General features: G+C 46.0%; 1 protein-coding gene across 6 annotated transcripts in view; it reads left to right on the top strand.

Annotated features, from left to right (window-relative positions):
* Positions 1-17,994, top strand: part of TMEM231 (transmembrane protein 231) — a 39,250-nt gene that overhangs the window by 8,492 nt on the left and 12,764 nt on the right. For 2 of the 6 annotated variants that reach the window (XM_060083635.1, XM_060083634.1), the window contains exons 1-2: positions 13,273-13,359; positions 13,490-13,786. The exons of 1 other annotated variant lie outside the window; for it this stretch is intronic. Coding sequence is in view for 1 of the 5 variants with exons in the window: in XM_060083638.1 (XP_059939621.1) it covers positions 3,915-4,043; positions 4,366-4,509; positions 7,211-7,292; positions 8,978-9,083; positions 9,444-9,624 (642 nt within the window). In the remaining 4 variants the exon portion in view is untranslated. Of the gene's footprint in view, positions 1-3,914; positions 4,044-4,365; positions 4,510-7,210; positions 7,293-8,977; positions 9,084-9,443; positions 10,709-13,272; positions 13,360-13,489; positions 13,787-14,038; positions 14,121-17,994 lie in introns of those variants that run through there. 3 more of the 6 variants (XM_060083638.1, XM_060083636.1, XM_060083637.1) reach the window with 3 other exon arrangements.

Genomic DNA, 17,994 nt, shown 5'->3' with positions numbered 1-17,994 from the left:
AGCTATTTGTAATGAGGTGGATAGACCTAGAGTCTGTCATACAGAGTGAAGTAAGTCCGAAAGAGAAAGACAAATACCGTATGCTAACACATATATATGGAATTTAAGAAAAAAAATGTTGTGAAGAACCTAGGGGTAAAACAGGAATAAAGACACAGACCTACTTGAGAATGGACTTGAGGATATGGTGAGGGGGAAGGGTAAGCTGTGACAAAGCGAAAGAGAGGCATGGACATATATACAGTACCAAAGTAAGGTAGATAGCTAGTGGGAAGCAGCCGCATAGCACAGGGAGATCAGCTAGGTGCTTTGAGACCGCCTGGAGGGGTGGGATAGGGAGGGTGGGAGGGAGGGAGACGCAAGAGGGAAGGGATGTGGGAACAGATGTATATGTATGACTGATTCACTTTGTTATAAAGCAGAAACTAAAATAAAAAAAAAAAAGTATTAGCTCATTGAACACCTACCTGCCTTTGTAGCTGTTGCATTTTGTGTTAAGCTTGGTTTGAAGTAAATGGAATTAGGTAATTGATTCCATCAGTGGTCCAAGTGATAGCACAGTGATGTAACCCACCTTGCCAGCCCCAAGGGAGCGAGAGTCTTACTTGGTGACAGGTCCTCTGTGGGAGATGCACCATTTGCACCATCACTCATCCCCATGGCCCTGTCTGGGCCCTCATCTTCCACTGTCTCCAGCTCATGCACTCTGCTCAACTGCACTGGCCTCATCTCACTCTGTTAAACACTGACCCACTTTCACCCAGAGTATGTGTGCTTTATTAGCTTGGATCACCCTTCCCCAAGACATTTATATGTCTTATCACCTCACTTTACCTGACTTCTTGGAGAATCAGGTATTCCTGAATACTTTGGATAAAAATTTTTGTTCTATCCTGGTCATTCTCATTTTTCTTTGTGACACTTAGCACTACCTGTTAGCACATATCTGTTTGTTGATTTACTTTCTGCCTCCCTGGCTGGGAATGTAAGCTCCATTAGGGTGGGGACTTTGTCCATTTTGTTTGCCATTATATTCCCAGAACCTGAAGCAATGCCTGGTACATAGTAGGCCCTCAGAAAATATTTGACAGGTTGGGACTTCCCTGGTGGTCCAGTGGTTAAGACTCCACGTTCCCGGGCTTCCCTGGTGGCGCAGTGGTTGAGAGTCCGCCTGCCGATGCAGGGGACACGGGTTTGTGCCCCGATCCCGGAAGATCCCACATGCCGCGGAGCAGCTGGGCCCGCGAGCCATGGCCGCGGAGCCTGTGTGTCCGGAGCCTGTGCTCCGCAACGGGAGAGGCCACAGCAGTGAGAGGCCCGCGTACAGCAAAAAAAAAAAAAAAAAAAAAAAAAAAAAGACTCCACGTTCCCAGTGCAGGGGGCCTGGGTTCGATCCCTGGACAGTGAACTAGATCCCGCATGCCACAACTAAAAAAAGATCTCACGTGCCGCAACTAAGACCCGGCACAGCCAAATAAATAAATGTTAAAAAAAAAAAAAAAAGGAAAAGAAAATATTTGACAGGTTAATGAATGGATTTAACAAGTAGACACCAATTATGGTGCTGTGCTGTATCTCTGTCCTCTGTGAAGATGGCGTAAAAGTGTGCTGGCTTCTTGCAAAAAGATCTTTCTTAATCGACATCTTCTCCTTGAGTTTAAGTCTGGACATTTCAGTCCTGGAAAGAGGATCAGATTTGAAGTCAGAGATGTGGTTTCATATCCTGTCTTTACCAATAGTAGCCATACTCCGTAAATCCCTTAATCTCTCTGAGCCTTGGTTTTCTCATATATACAATGGGGATAGTACTTGCTCTGCTTACCTTCGCCTTATTGTAAAGGTCAAATGAAACGTGTTTCTCTCCCTCTCAGACTGTGTTAGAGTCTGGATTCTTCTGGCATTTCCCTCCTGGTCACTCTCCTCTCTTGCAAGTTGTTGATCTTTGTCTTCCTATCCAACCCTAAAGATCCAGAAAAGCCATGGATCCACTAGAGAGTTAACCTGACTTTGTCTTCCAGATCTTCCCAGATACCAACTGAAAAAAAATTCACAGGAAGACAAGCCTGTGAATTCACAGACTCTTTTCTATCCTACTCATAATTGCTAATACATAATTGCCTGGGTAACCTGATCGTCAGCCCTGGTAACAGATATCCCTTGCCTACACCAGCAAAGCTGATGTAACAGGACAGAGAAAATAGTATCCAACAGAACAGAGAGGGTAGGTTTCTCTATAACAAGGCCTAGGATAAGGACATTATTGTCTAGAAGGAAAGAAATGATTGAAAGGTTTTGAAAACTGAGATATCTCCATCTCAAACGACCTTACTAGCCTGAAAAAGAACAAAGAATCTCTTCCCCCACATAAAGGTATGGTGGAAAACCAAATGAATCAGCTGATGGGGAATTCAGATGGGAATGCTGATACCCCATAGCAGAATCCTTCTGGGAACGTACAGTGGAAAAGGATCAGTTGTAGTAACAAAATCCTGAGTTATGGCAAAGAATCATGTCACCAGTGATCACATTTCAGTGAGTCTTTTCTGCTAGTCATTTTAGGGTCATTTTAGGGTCACTATGAGGTGAGACTGGATTCTGGTGTTTTTTTAGGATCTGTGATTTGTCTTTTTCCCTTCTTGGATCTCTGTTTTCCCTACTTTTTTTTTTTTTTTTTTAGTATTTACTTATTTTTGGCTGCATCGGGTCTTAGTTGTGGCACTGGGGCTTCTCTCTAGTTGTGGCGTGTGGGCTCAGGAGTTGCGGCCTGAGGACTTAGTTACCCCACGGCATGGGGGATCTTAGTTTCCCAACCAGGGATTGAACACACGTCCCCTGCCTTGGAAGGCGGATTCTTAACCACTGGACCACCAGGGAGGTCCCTTCCCTACTTTCATGGCCATAATTTATAAAATACCTGTGTAGTTTTAATCCCTCACTGATTTTACTTCGTTTTCTTTTTCATTGTATTCATTGGTACTAAAAGATGCACTAGGCTATAAAGCCCTGACATCAGTCCAACACTGAGAATCTGAATCAAAGCACTGTGGTTAAAGAATATATAAATAGAGCTTGGTGTTTTTCTGCTGAGTCTGTTTGGGGAATGCATAATGATTAGGATTCTTTCTTTTCTGTTTTAAAAAGTTGACTTCTAGAGAAGTAGAAGTGTGTTTTGATATGCTATTTAAATGTTCCATACAAACTCAGGCATGTTTCTAAAAAGGAAAGAAAACACCAGCAATAAAACCAAAAAATCAAATGAGGCAACTGAAAAAGAACAATGCATCCAGATGTTTACACTGTTGTTACTGCCACTTCCAGATCTTGTTCAGTTTGGCCCTAGAATATTTGAGAAGCCCCAGTATGCAGTTTAGGGCCCATGCACATGTGTCTCTTTCACCACAATTGATCCACTTATACCTATGTATTTTTCTCTTTTCTTTTCTTTCTTTTTTTTAAAAAAATAAATTTATTTATTGGCTGCGTTGGGTCTTCATTGCTGTGCGCGGGCTTTCTCTAGTTGCGGTGAGCGGGGGCTACTCTTTGTTGTGGTGTGCGGGCTTCTCATTGCGGTGGCTTCTCTTTGTTGCAGAGCACGGGCTCTAGGCACGCGGACTCAGTAGTTGTGGCTCGCGGACTCAAGAACGCAGTCTCAGTAGTTGTGGTGCATGGGCTTAGTTGCTCCGCGGCATGTGGGATCTTCCCGGTCCAGGGCTTGAACCCGTGTCCCCTGCGTTGGCAGGTGGATTTTCAACCACTGCGCCACCAGGGAAGTCCCTTTTTCTCTTTTCTTTTGGTGAGGAAGATAATGCCTCTGTGTGGCAGAACTATGAGTCACTGTGTATGTCCAACAGTGAGATGGATTCCTCCCAGACTTATTAAGGAGCGGGGTCACTGGCCTCTTTTGGCTTTCCTAGACTAGAGAAGAAGACAGGAACCAGGATGGGAAAATGGACATGTTACATTTTAAACTGGAGCTTCCCCTGCAGTCCACGGAGCACGTTCTTGGCGTGCAGCTCATCTTGACTTTCTCCTACCAACTGCACGTGAGTCCTCTCCCTTTTGTCTTTCAATAGAACAGAGCCCCCTTTCTGATGTCTGGAAAAACCCACACTGCAGAAGACTCTTTTCAGAGGTGTCGTTTGGGATTTAACTGCAGAAGTTAAATTTGAATGTTTTTCATTGAGGTCACATTAATTTACATGAGCTATTAATAGGTCAGAGGGTTCTGGGCAGAGTGCTTCCTGCATGGCTGAGTGAGGCATAGGAGGGATGGCTAGGCTTCAACCACAGACAAGTGACACTTAGAACCCAGAACCCCTTGGATCTGACCGAAATTGATACCGTCTCTCCTTCTAATGATTTCAGAGGATGTCGACATTCATAATGCAGAGCATGGCGTTCTTCCAATGCTCCTTCGCTGTTCCGGGGTCCCAATTATATGTGAACGGAGACCTGAGGCTGCAGCAGAAGCAGCCCCTAAGCTATGGTGGCCTAGACGTTCGGTACAATGTAAGGATATTGCTTACTATCCATCTCTTTTCTTTCTGTATGTTACTGTTTGTGTGTGTGTGTGTGTGTGTGTGTTGGGGGTTTTTTTGGCCGCACTACGCGGCATGTGGGATCTTAGTTCCTGGACCAGGGATCGAACCCATGTCCCCTGCATTGGAAGCGTGACGTCTTAACCACTGGACCGCCAGGGAAGTCCCTGTATGTTACTGTTTGACAAATTCTTTGAAGAGGGAGAAAGGAACGTTGGAAATAGCATGTCTTTGTGGGTAGCATAGGAAAGGATTTCTGAGGAATTCTTTCCATGAGTTCTTTCAAAATGTGGAGACAGATACCCCTGTATTTACATGTAAAAAGAGAGGAAAAGAATATGTCTTTGTCTTTAAGAATTGAATTGCTTAGAGTTTTTGGGTGCACGCACATGTGGGCACACACACACGGTGTATTTATTTCAGGTGATCTTTTTCAGTTCATGTAAAACATTTGAAAAATAATACTGGGACTTCCCTGGTGGGGCAGTGGTTAAGAATCCACCTGCCAATGCAGGGGACATGGGTTTGAGCCCTGGTCCAGGAAGATCCCACATGCTGCAAAGCAACTAAGCCCGTGCACCACAACTACTGAGCCTGCTCTCTAGAGCCCACATGCCACAACTACTGAGCCTGAGTGCCACAGCTACTGAAGCCCACGCTCCACAACAAGAAAAGCCAGCGCAGTGAGAAGCGTGCACACCGCAACGAAGAGTAGCCCCTGCTCATGGCAACTAGAGAAAGCCCGTGCGCAGCAACGAAGACCCAATGCAGCCTAAATAAATAACTAAATTTATTTATTTTAAAAAAAGAAGAAGAAAAGAAAAAGAATACTAACCACCATTTGTTAAGCATATAACATGCCAGCCTGAGTTAAGAGGTTTAAATGTGCTATCTCATTTAATCATTACAGCAACCTCTCACGATGCCTTCTCTTGCAACTTCCCTGCTCTCCAGCTGCTTGTCCTGTCAATGTCCCCCTATGCTCCCTTCTAGGTTGCTTATCCTGTTGCTCCATTCTGGTCCCTGTTCAAAGCTCCTGAGCACAGTCCTTCCCTGACACTCCTTCTAAAGAACATTTACCTGTCCCTCCATCATTCCTCACCCAGGTTTACTCCTCTTACCTCCACCTGAAATATTAAAGAGAGGTTTTCAGTTCGTTCATTTGCCATCTCCCTCAGCGGTAAAAGCGCTGCCGTCTTCTGTCTTCTCTCACCCCAGCGCTTGAAACAGTGCCTGCCGCATTGTAAGCACTCAGAGCTGATGTGAGAATGAACTCTCATCTCACACATGAGGAAACTGGAGCTTACAGGGATTGATTAATTTTCCCAAAGCCCCACAGCTTGAAAGTAACGAAGCCATGAATTGTCTCTCTGAGGCCAGAACTCATGCATCTGATCACTTTTTACTAACCTTTACATTATCACAGAGAGGCCCGTATAAGTTGGGCTGGGCTACTTTTTTTTTTTTTTTTAATATTTATTTATTTGGCTGCACCGGGTCTTAGTTGCAGCACGAGGGATCTTTGTTGCCACGTGTGGGATCTTTGGTGTGGTATGTGGGATCTTTTTTTTAGTTGCAGCATGCGGGATCTAGTTCCCTGACCAGAACCCAGGCCCCCTGCATTGGGAGCACGGAGTCTTAACCACTGGACCACCAGGGAAGTCCCTGGCTGGGCTACTTTAGAAAATGAATATGAGATGTTACCGTTTATTATAGGCATAAACCAGGACTGTTCCAGATAAATTGGGATTCGTGGTCACCTAGCTATAATAAACATACATTTTGTTTTGTTTTAATTAATTTATTTTTGGCTGCTTTGGGTCTTTGTTGCTGCGCGCGGGCTTTCTCTAGTTGCGGCGAGCGGGGGCTACCCTTCGTTGCAGTGCGTGGACTTCTCATTGCTGTGGTTTCTCTTGTTGCGGAGCACGGACTCCAGGCACACGGGCTTCAGTAGTTGTGGCTCACGGGCTCTAGAGTGCAGGCTCAGTAGTTGTGGCACACAGGCTTAGTTGCTCCACGGTGTGTGGGATCTTCCTGGACCAGGGCTCGAACCCATGTCCCCTGCACTGGCAGGTGGATTCTTAACCACTACGCCACCAAGGAAGTCCCAACATACGTTTTTTAAAAAGGAGGAGACTATAAGATATAAACTTAATGTAGCACTTTTTATTTGAAGGTTTATATATTACATTATGTCAACAGGAATATGATATTAGAGGGCAGATCTTTCTTTTCTTCAAAGGATTATGTGCTTACTGTTTGTGCTTTATCCTATTTCCATCTCTGTATTTCAGAGAGATCAATTAGAGAGAATCCAGGAAAGAGCAAGAAAAAGACAAAGGAGTTGAAAATGTGGTCTCTTAAAAAAATTAATCATTTCTCCCATTGGAATAGAAAGAGGTATTTTATAAATAGCTTTTAACGTGTAAAAGGTATAAAAGGTGGATATCGACCCCTTGTTTCCATCCCTGCAAAAAGAAAGACTGAGAGTAAATGACTTAAATTGTTGCAGAGGAGTTCATTCGTCCTTGAAGAAAAGAGTATCAATACTGGAATGGGCCACCAAGCACAAGAGGGCTGTCTCTGAGGTCAGCCTGGGTGGGCAGGAGGGTAGAACAACAAGAGGGGAAGCCGCTTGGGTGCTCACATCACAGCCTCCTGTCGAATCCCAGGTGTCTGTAATCAACGGGACCAGCCCTTTTGCCCATGACTACGACCTCACCCACATTGTTGCTGCCTATCAGGAAAGGAACGGTGAGTCATGTGGAGAGTTCATTCAGCTGCTTCTCAAGGACTTTGCAGGTTAATGGGGTTATTGGAGAGAAACAGAATTAGAGCCCACATCATATGAAAGTATCAAAACCAGTGAATGCTTGGGACTTCCCTGGTGGTGCAGTGGTTAAGAATCCGCCTGCAAATGCAGGGGACGCGGGTTTGAGCCCTGATCTGGGAAGATCCCACATGCTGCATCTCACTACTGAGCCTGCTCACTACTGAGCCTGCTCTCTAGAGCCCGCGAGCCACAACTACTGAGCCCGTGTGCCACAACTACTGAAGCTCTTGCGCCTGGAGCCCGTGCTCTGCAACAAGAGAAGCCACCACAAGGAGAAGCCAGTCTCTGCAACTAGAGAGAGCCCATGCACAGCAATGAAGACCCAATGCAGCCATAAATAAATAAATAAATAAATAAATTTATTAAAAACAAAACAGTGAATGCTTAGTTATGGAAGGTGAACAGGTTGCTCAGGGTTTGTCCTTTTTCTCCTGATCTAAAGACTCACACACTAACCGTCCCCTCCACTGCTCCTATGGTCCGGCAGGTTAGTGCCAATTAACTGCCATATGTATCCCACCGCTGACTTGATGGGTTTATATATATATATATATGTGAGTTCCTCCCCACACCATACCTGTAAAAGAAGCCAAAGACAAGTTGCTGTCCATAGTTTTCAGATGGAAATAAGGACTGTGCATGACTCACCCCATGTCAGCAGCTGCAGTAGGAGAAAGCACCCAAGGTTCTAGCTGGAAGGCAGAGGGTATCCATCCCTTTCAAGAGGTGGGCTCTCAGGCCATCCCTGAGTGTGTGCTTGACTCAGCACATCTGGCTGGTTGGTGGTCTGAGGTTTATTCTAAAGGCATCTAAAGCATTACTTGGCAACCAGACATCATAGATACTATACACAGACATTTAACAAGTTAGGAGACTGCAGTTCTAGTATTTCTTTCTGATTTTATGTAATACCCTAGCAACGTTATTCCAAAAATAAAGAATTTTAGAACACAAAAACATTTATCTGCAAATCAACTTTTCTTTCTTAATTCCTTCCAGTCTTTGTACATGTGTAGATTTTTTTATACAGCTTCTATCATAGTTTTTTATTTATTTATTATGGCTGCACTGGGTCTTAGTTGCTGCATGCAGGATCTTTTTTTTTTTTTTTTTTTTTTAGTTGCAGCACGCGGACTTCTTAGTTGTGGCATGCATGTGGGATCGAGTTCCCCGACCAGGGATCTAACCCAGGCCCCCTGCATTGGGAGCACGGAGTCCTCCCCACTGGACCACGAGGGAAGTCCCAACTCCTATCATAGTTTAGAGACACTTTATGATCTAACTTATCTTCTGTACTTTGTAATATAAATATTTTCCCACACTGCTACAAAGTTCTAATTGGTTTTCTTTTCAGAGGTAGCATAGTGTTCTTTTGCTTAGCCGTTCAACAATTGTAGAACACATAGACTGTTTCCAAGTTTTTAACTTATTTTAACAATAATATGTGAGCAACTTTGAACATTCAGCTTCTCTTTCCTTTGGAATTATTTTTTTGGTATGAGTTCTGAGGTGCAGAATTTGCCTGAGAGGTCAGAGTATTTTTATAGCCCTCAATATTTTATTGCCGAAGAGAGCATTCATGGATTAACTCCCCATTGTGTTGCAGTAACCACCATCCTGACTGACCCCAACCCCATCTGGCTGGTCGGAAGGGCTGCAGAAGCTCCATTTGTGATTAATGCTGTCATCCGATACCCCATGGAAGTCATCTCATATCCTTTCTGTTAAAGGGCCAACAGTAGCTGGGTTTCAAAAAAGGAAAGGATTCCTCAGTTGTCCCAGGAAGGGACAGGTGTGGGAAGCCTCAGACTGGAAATTGCCGCATTTGTAGCCCCACGCAAATGACTGTCTGTCTGCAGTTCATACAGGAAAAAATATTCATTTCCTGTTCATATTTCTTCTTGAGCAATTCTTCTAGATCAGAATCATCCATATTTATATCTTAATAATCTTTTATTATCTCTTTTATCTTAAGGGTATTTGAAACATTTTTGCCATTTTCTGTCTAAACTAACCCTTTGGTTTGACATTTCCTTAGAAAATGTCATCTGTGATTCCTTAACTGTTTGTACTTATCTACCAGGATTCTGGGAAATGATAAAGTTTGCTTGGATCCAGTATGTCAGTATCCTACTTATCTTCCTCTGGGTGTTTGAAAGAATCAAAAGATTTGTGTTTCAAAATCAGGTGGTGACCACAATCCCTGTAACAGCAATGCCCCAGGGAGAACTGTATAAGGAGCATTTATCTTAAGAAGACCCTTTTTGAAAACTCTAAGCTACCTCACTGTTGTCTTCTGAGGACTGTCATCTTACAAAGTTTCTGAAAAGAGCCTGTGGACACTTGCCCATGTGTGTGCTTTTCCTATCAGAGACAAAGAACATTCCTTTCTAATTTCCCTCTACACAAATTCTATATTTTCTATGCGCCTACAAAAATAATCACGGACTAGTTTGTGGAAATGTTTCTGAGGGTTCCTGAAGGCTATAATTTGCTTTTGTTTTTTGTCTTAGAGACTTGAATTTCAGGAGAAAACTACAGTCAGTTCAGAGAGCTTGGAAAGAGTCCCATCTCTGGTCAAGCAAAGACTTTTCCTCTCTTGAACTGAGAAACATGCTATGTATTTCTTCCCCCTATTGTAAACCACGTTTTACTCTTTTCAGGGCTCTCTGGTGATAGATATGCAAATCATCAGCACTTTCCACTCCTGGGCATCTAAATTTCCCATTCAGGACTGATTTCCAGAACTGAGAGGCCTTTAACTGGAGGTCTGGAGAGTGAGAAAGGGAGCGCTCCAGAGCACATGTGAGCACGTGCGGGAGGGTGGGCGACTTGAGGACACTAGGACCATCCATCCACCTGCCTCGAGTCTAACAGACAGTCATCTGTCGGTAGCTCAGCTGAACAGCCCTTTATCCCTGCCCTGCTGTGGCTGGCTCTTTGCCCTCTGTCTGGGCCCCTGGAAGAGCAGGCTGCAGTCAGAAGTGCCGTTCCATTCACAAGCCCCTCAGCAACAGTGGGGGGAGTAAGGAGTGTAACAACAGGTTCTTTCTCTTTGGCCCTCACCCAACACCCTGGACGCTTGCCACTCCTTCTCCTTGACAGCCCTCCCCCTTCTTGAAAAGGACATGGGTGACAGAGGAGCTGTTGTTGGTATTGGCTCCCACTGCCTGACCACCACAGAGTTTACTTGGAGGGCTAGCGGGAAGCCCAGCTACTTGTGTTTCCCTTGACTAAGGAACAGGGTGCCCATCAGAGTGGGCCGCTTTGGAGAGGACACACAAGGAGCAGGGAGGGGATAAAGAGGATGCTAGCCCAGGCAGCCCAATCCGGGCCTGGCCTTTAGCAGAATGACATGCAGTCCAGCCAGATTACCCTCATGACTAAGTGAGTGTCTGCCAAAGAGACCGCTGGAATGGGCCTCTGCTGCAGAGAATTCTCCATTCTCGCCCTAAGGACACCTGGACCTGCTTTATGATACCGAGATATCACTGGCACTGGAAGGACATGCCCTCTGTGATCCACGCTTCACTCCCATCCACACGCACACTCCTGAGTGCATGCCTCAGTTTACCCTGGAGACTCAGTTTTTATTTCCAAAGCACCTTTTCATTCAGGCTGACCAAAATAAGAGTTTTGGAAACAAAGCTGTTTTGAAGTATCCAAGCACAAAAATATCCTAACACTGACCCCTCTGCTTTTTCTTTTAATATTTTGGGCTGTTTATATGCCTAAAGTTTTTTCTTGAGATTTAAATAAAAAATGGTTTCTGGTTTGAGTCACCAAAAGGTAATGAGTATGGAAAGATAGCTGAAGATGTGTATATACATGGCTTTGCATTTTATTACATTATTTTCATGCAAAATGTGTATAAAGAACCATGATGTTTTGTAACTTTATAATTAAAATGTTTAAACTGGAAGGTTGCATGTGGCTCTTTAGAGGGAGAGTATTTGGAAAGGGGAGGATGGGGAGGGCAGAGGTGATGCACACTTCTTGGGGTTACTCACCAGCAGCCTTGCTTTGCCAGGGCTCTGCCCAAAAACCTTGCAGCTTTTGTTAGCTCTTTGCAAGTCTTCGGGCCCCGCCCCAAGTAAATGCGAGTTTTTGGTGAAATCCACATGGCATGTGGAAACCACAGGCTGGAAAATTACAACTGCGTCTGGTGAACATTAGATTATTTACAGATCACATGTTGGTAGCTTCTGAACCTGAATCACACCTTATAGCTGAAAGAGGGGAAAAATGGAAATATACAGGATATTATCAACTGGACTGTAACCCATAACTACATCATGGTTTGAAACAATATTTGGCAGGGGGGAATCCCTTATTTTGCCAAATGATTTTCCAGTTTCTGTTTGAATCAGGTGAGGTCCCATCATGTAAGATTGATAAAGCAATTAATAAAGCTTTCTTTCTTTCTCTTCATGTTCATGCTTTGTAAAAGAAGTTTGGGTTCTTTGTGACCACATAAGTTCTAAATGCCTATTGGGGGAAATGTGTAATTACAGAAACCTAAAGAAAATAAGTTGTCTGTAAATTGCTCCCTACAAGTTATCACTGTTGACTTTCTGATACACATCTTTTTAATCTTTTGTTTCTAATATTTTTTGCTATCATAAACAACACATCTATGAACCTTGCATATAAATCCTTTTTGCTGTTTATTTTCTTTAGATCCTAGAAAGAAATTATGAATTCAAAAGCTTATGATGTTCTTAAGGATTTTTTAAAATATATTTATTTTATGTATTTAGTTTTGGCTGCGTTGGGTCTTTGTTGCTGTGTGGGTCTCCTTGTGGTGAGCAGGGGCTACTCTTCTTTGCCGTGTGTGGCCTTCTCATTGCGGTGGCTTCTCTTGTTGCGGACAACGGGCTCTAGGTGCGCGGACTTCAGTAGTTCTGGCTTGCTGGCTCTAGAGCGCAGCCTCAGTAGTTGTGGCACACGGGCTCTAGAGTGCAGGCTCAGTAGATGTGGCCCAGGGGCTTAGTTGCTCCGCGGCATGTGGGCTCTTCCCTGAACAGGGCTCGAACTCATGTCCCCTGCATTGGCAGGCGGATTCTTAACCACTGCACCACCAGGGAAGCCCGTTCATAAGGATTTTAATTCATCTTGCCAAACCGCATCCTGGAAAGAATGCACTAATTTATACTTCCAGCGGCAGAGATTTCTTTTAGATCCCACAGCGGATTACAAGAGGTCAGAATTCTCTTTCTTTTTCAGGTGCTTGGACTCCGCTCCGTTATTTGTAGGAGGAAATAGCATCTTTATTTATTGAAACATACCCTGTATTTATCGGGACCTGCTATCAAGTTGAGGCTAGAGCAGGGAGGGGACAGAAGGGGCACAGCCAGCTGCAGGCCGAGCTCCTGAGGGCCACCTGGTGTCCCGGCCCCGCCCCCAGCTCGGCTACTACCCGGGGAGGCCGCGCGGATCCGCCTGGCATCAAGGTGCCTGGGGCTTGGTTTAGGTCCGAGGCTGGGGGCTTGGGAAGCGGTCTGGATTCCCAGTCCTTTCGCTGTGAGGATGCCACCGAGAGGGAGGAGGGGCAAAATTAAGATTCGATTTCCTTCACAAGGGCCTTTTGTGTTCCCAGTAGCCTCCCTTCTCTGGGGATTAGAGGGGGAAGACAACTTCTTGGTCAATTAGTGGGATGAGAGCTGACTCCGCGAGCGCCCTCTGACATCCTTGGCCAAGCCGGGCGCCCCCGGCAGCCCCCCCGGGCCCACCTGTGCCCTCCTTCCCCGGGGCTCGCCCGCCCCCGCCGCTGGACGGCCGCCCCTCCCCCGAGGCGTGGCCCCTCCGCCCGAGGTGGGCAGGGTAGCCAGAGCCGGGGGCCAACCGGCTTTTTCCTTCCTTCCCTCCCGCTCCGGCTCCCGCCCGCCGGCTCCGGGACCGCAGCCACGTCTGAAAGCGCCTCATTGTGCGCGCTCCGCTCGGGCCGGCAGCGCAGAGCAGCGCCGCGGGCCTCCGGCGGCCGCCCAGGTAGCGCGGGGCGCGGGGCCGGACACCCAGGGGGCTCCGGGGCAGGAGGGCCCGAGTCTGTTTCTTGTCCTTGCCCCGGGACTGCTCCGCCAACATCGCATTCTTAAAAAAGACACCTCTCTTTTTTCAGGGGGAATCCTGCCCTGTTTTCTGGTTCCCGCCGCCTTGGGTCTCCAGGTGCCTCCAATATCTTGGTATCCGCTTCGCAAGTCCATGCCTCTTGGAGCCCTCTCCCCGGTGTCACTGGGTGCCCCTTCATAGCCTTGGGACCCTGCGGAACAAATCAGCCGCAGCGGACTCTCCCGGCGAGGAGACTGAGCGGCTGTGGAGAGGAGCTTGGAAAAGACGTCCAGGAGCCTTTGCTGAGACTGGGGCCAGAGGCGTCTGCCTCCCGCCGCGCCAGTCGGGCTGGGACGCCTCGCTTGGGGTATGTTGGTTCGTCCTCTCTCCGCGCGGGATGCCCACACCCTGCGCGGCCTGGGCCTAAGCCAGTGGCACAGCTAGGAAGGCCCTGATCTTGCAGCCGGGTCGGCTGTGCGAGTTAGAGCTGAGGGTGGTGGTAGTGGTTTTATCAGAACGTGAAAAGAGCACCGCCGCCCCGAGTGCGGGTTGGAAAGTGTCTTCCTGGGGCTTCAGCTGCGCAGGAGATCACTGCTTGGGGATCCCTTGTCTCTTGAAACTTGAGTTTCAAAGGGTATGGCTTTAATCTAGAAAATTCTCCAAGGGCTTTTCCCAGGGAACTCTGGAGGAAAAGCAGCTCGGTGAGTGAATTTGGAACCAGATCCAGCTGAATGTGAGTCTGGCGGCCCCTGCTCCTCGCTGCTGGATCTTGGGCAGCAATGGAGTCCTCTCTCGGCCTCAGCCTAGGTGCCCAGCAAATGTTAACTCTCTTTCCTCTTCCCTCTTGTACTGGAGGCATGAGGATGGGAAAACTGAGGCCTCAAGAGCAGAAGGGACTTGGCTGAGGTGAAGCCATGAGTGAGTGAGCCAAGTACCAGAGCTAATAAGAGCATGCTGCTCAGGGAGCGTTGACTATGCTAAGGGTTGGATTGTTCCATTTACTCCTCCCGGACTCGTGTGGTCGGCGCTGTTAGAGCCTCGTTTACAAAGGAGCCAACTGAAGCACAGAGAGGTTAGGAGTGACCTGCTCAAAGTCACATACCTCACTGGTGGTAGAGCGAGATTTTAACCCAATCTGGCTTCAGGAGCCAGGCTTTTAGCCATTATTCACTGTCTTCTGTTTTGTATGTAATGCCCCTGCCTAGGCTTGCCACTTTCTGCGGCTAGGGTGCTAGGGTCACTTGGAGCTGGTTAGGCTATTGTCCTTGAGCTTTCCTTTTGAAAAAGCTTTCACTTGGATTCACAGAATATAGTTGTGACCCAGGATTTGGGAGATTCCTGAGCAAATACTTATAAGTGTACTGTGTGCCAGACATTGTTCTGAGTGCTTTATAAATATCAATTCATTTACTCTTCAGATCAAGCCCATGAGTTAGGTTATATTAGTTCCCTATTTATAGATTTTTTTAAAAAGGCACAGAGAGGTTAAGTCACTTGTCCAAGATCACACAGTAAGTGATCAAGTGGAGTTCACACTCTTAGCCCCTGTGCTGCTCCTACTCCCTCTAATGAGATAGGGTCCCACTTCTAGTCTAGTAAGGGGAGTTAGGTACAGAAATGCATGAACAAGAGTATTCTGGGTGGTGATAGTAGCATTGACAATGATTTCCCCATATCACCTAATACTCAGTCCACATTAAAATTTCTCTGATTACCTCACAGATATCTTCTTGCACTGGGTTTGTTCGAATCAGAATCCAAACAAGGTCCACATGTTGTCTTTGGCTGTTTTGTGTTTTGAGTTGTTTTCTTCTAAAACAGTCCCTTCCTTTTTTTCATTTTATGTCATTGACTTGTAAGAATGATTTACTTTTTAAAAATAAATGAATCAAAATAAGAGATTAAAAAATAAACCAGAGGACACTCCAGACTATCCCTGTATATATAAGAGAGCTCAGTCCACACCTGGGGGAACACAAAGGAATGCGCAAAACATGCACCCTCTACACCCATTCCCTGTGTGTGTTACTGCAGAGAAGAGGTGGGTGCCCCAGACTTTAGGGCACTTCAGCCGTCAGGTGCTGTGATTTAGACCAACTTAGGTGCTGCGTAAGGTGTGCTTTGAGGATCCCCAAAGCGCAGAGCCAGGGAAAAGGGGTTTATGCTTTGATATCTGCTCATCTGCTCTGAAATGCCCCCGGGGTGGCTCTGAGCCAAGGAGGCTTGAGGCTCCTTCCCCAGACTAATTTGATTTCATTTCCCAATAGATTCTTGCAGGCAGATCTGTTTTCTCCAGCAGCATCCGGGCTGTGCGACTGGAGCCTCCCTGCCTCTGGCTGATGCCACACAGCTGCTCCTCGGGGCAGGCGCAGAGACGGCAGATGTGGCCAGGGCTTAGGGCCAGGCACATCTCCTGCCACAGCCTGGCCCAGCCCACAGCCCTGAGACTGAGTGTGGGCTGGGGGCCCTTGACAAGCCCCTCGGGTAGTTCCTTCCCATGCCCCTCTCCTCTGGCCACCTGGGTACTCAGGTCAGGTGGGAGATGGTTTGCAGGCACCTCTCTCCCTGCAATGAAAGCTGAAGTAGGCAAACTCCACCCATGCCTCCTTGAACCAATGAAATAGAACTGATAATTTATGATTGACAAAGTAATAAAAGTCTCTTGGAGACCACCTGGAAAATGCAGCAAAGCAATAACAAGAAAAAAAATTACCTGTAATCTGGCCATAAAAAGATAGCCACTGATATTCAGCATGCATCCTTCTGGATTTCTTTCTATACATAGTCATGACTTTTTTTTTTTTTTTTTTTTTTTTGCGGTACGCAGGCCTCTCACTGTTGTGGCCTCTCCCGTTGCAGAGCACAGGCTCCGGACACGCAGGCCCAGTGGCCATGGCGCATGGGCCCAGCCGCTCCGCGGCATGTGGGATCTTCCAGACCAGGGCACGAACCCGTGTCCCCTGTATCGGCAGGCAGAGTCTCAACCACTGCACCACCAGGGAAGCCCACTTTTTTTTTTTTTAATAACAGTTTTATTGAGATATAATTCACATACTTTAAAGTCACCCTTTTAAAGTTTCCAATTCACTGGTTTACAGTAGATTCAGTGCTGTGCGTTAATCACCTCAAGGTTCATCCATGTTGTAGCACGTATCAGTATTCTTTTTATTGCTAGATAATATTCAATTATATGGGTACACCCCATTTTGTTTATCCATTCGTCAATTGATGGACATGTAGGATGTTTCCACTTTGGGGCTATTATGATTAATGCTGCTGTGAAAGCTCATGAAGAAGTTTTTGTGTGGATATATGTTTTCAGTTCTCTTGGATTTATGGTATTGTAGAGTGGAATCACTGGATCACATGGTAGCTCTATGATTATCTGAGGGACTACCTGTTTTCCACAGCAACTGCACCATTTTATATTCCCACCAGCAGCATATGAGGGTTCCAGTTCTACCATGTTCTCAGTAACACTGCTATTATTCGTCTTTTCTCTTATAGCCAACCTAGTGGATGGGAAGTGGATGGGTATCTCATTGTAGTTTTGATTTGCATTTCCCTAATGACTACAAATGTCAAGCATCTTTTCATGCACTTACAGACCATATATACGTCTTCTCTGGAGAAATATCCACTCAAATCTTTTGCTTATTTTATTTATTTATTTATTTTTGGCTGCGTCGGGTCTTCATTGCTGCGCAGGGGCTTTCTCTAGTTGTGGCGAGCAGGGGCTACTCTTTGTTGCAGTGCACAGGCTTCTCATTGTGGTGGCTTCTCCTGTTGCAGAGCACGGGCTCTAGGCACACAGGCTTCAGTAGTTGTGGCACGCAGGCTCAGTAGTTGTGGCTCGCGGGCTCTAGAGCACAGGCTCAGTAGTTGTGGCATACGGACTTAGTTGCTCCGCCGCATGTGGGATCTTCCTGGACCAGGGCTCAAATCCGTGTCCCCTGCATTGGCAGGTGGATTCTTAACTACTGCTCCACCATGGAAGTCCTTTTGCTTATTTTAAAATCGAGTTGTTTCTCTTTTATTGTTCAGTTGTAAGAGCTCTTTATATTTGGGTATAAGTCCCTTTCTATATGTATATGATTTGCAAATATTTTCTCCCATCTCTGGGTATCCTTTCAGTTTCTTGATGGTGTTCTTTGATGTTCATGTACTTTTAACACAATTGGATGTTTTGTTGTGTTTTTTCCACTTGATATTATATAGTGAAATGCTCTAAAGTTAGACAGCTGGGGTTCATATTCTGACTTTGCTGCTGTGTGGGCCCTTTAGGCAAGTTCATAAATCTTTCTAAGCCTCAGTTTCCTCTTCTGTAAAATAAGGATGAGTATCAGATGCACTTCATAGGGTTGTTGTGGGGTAATCCTGATTTAATAATCAGAAGATGGGTGGGAAAGGCTTGGCATATAGGAAGCCCTCAGCAGGTAGTATTAACTGGTGTTCCATGTTTCCCACTCCACTGTAAACACCCATCTTTCTCCTCCTCTCTCTCCCCTTTTCTCCCTTACTGCTTTTCCCTTGTCTCTTGCTTTTCTTTTCTCTTTCCCTCTTCGTCTTTCCTCC

The sequence above is a fragment of the Mesoplodon densirostris genome, chromosome 19, assembly GCF_025265405.1.
Source record: "Mesoplodon densirostris isolate mMesDen1 chromosome 19, mMesDen1 primary haplotype, whole genome shotgun sequence".
Lineage (NCBI taxonomy): Eukaryota > Metazoa > Chordata > Mammalia > Artiodactyla > Ziphiidae > Mesoplodon > Mesoplodon densirostris.
The sequence above is the reverse complement of the archived record's forward strand: the minus strand, read 5'-3'. Positions and strand labels throughout refer to the sequence as shown.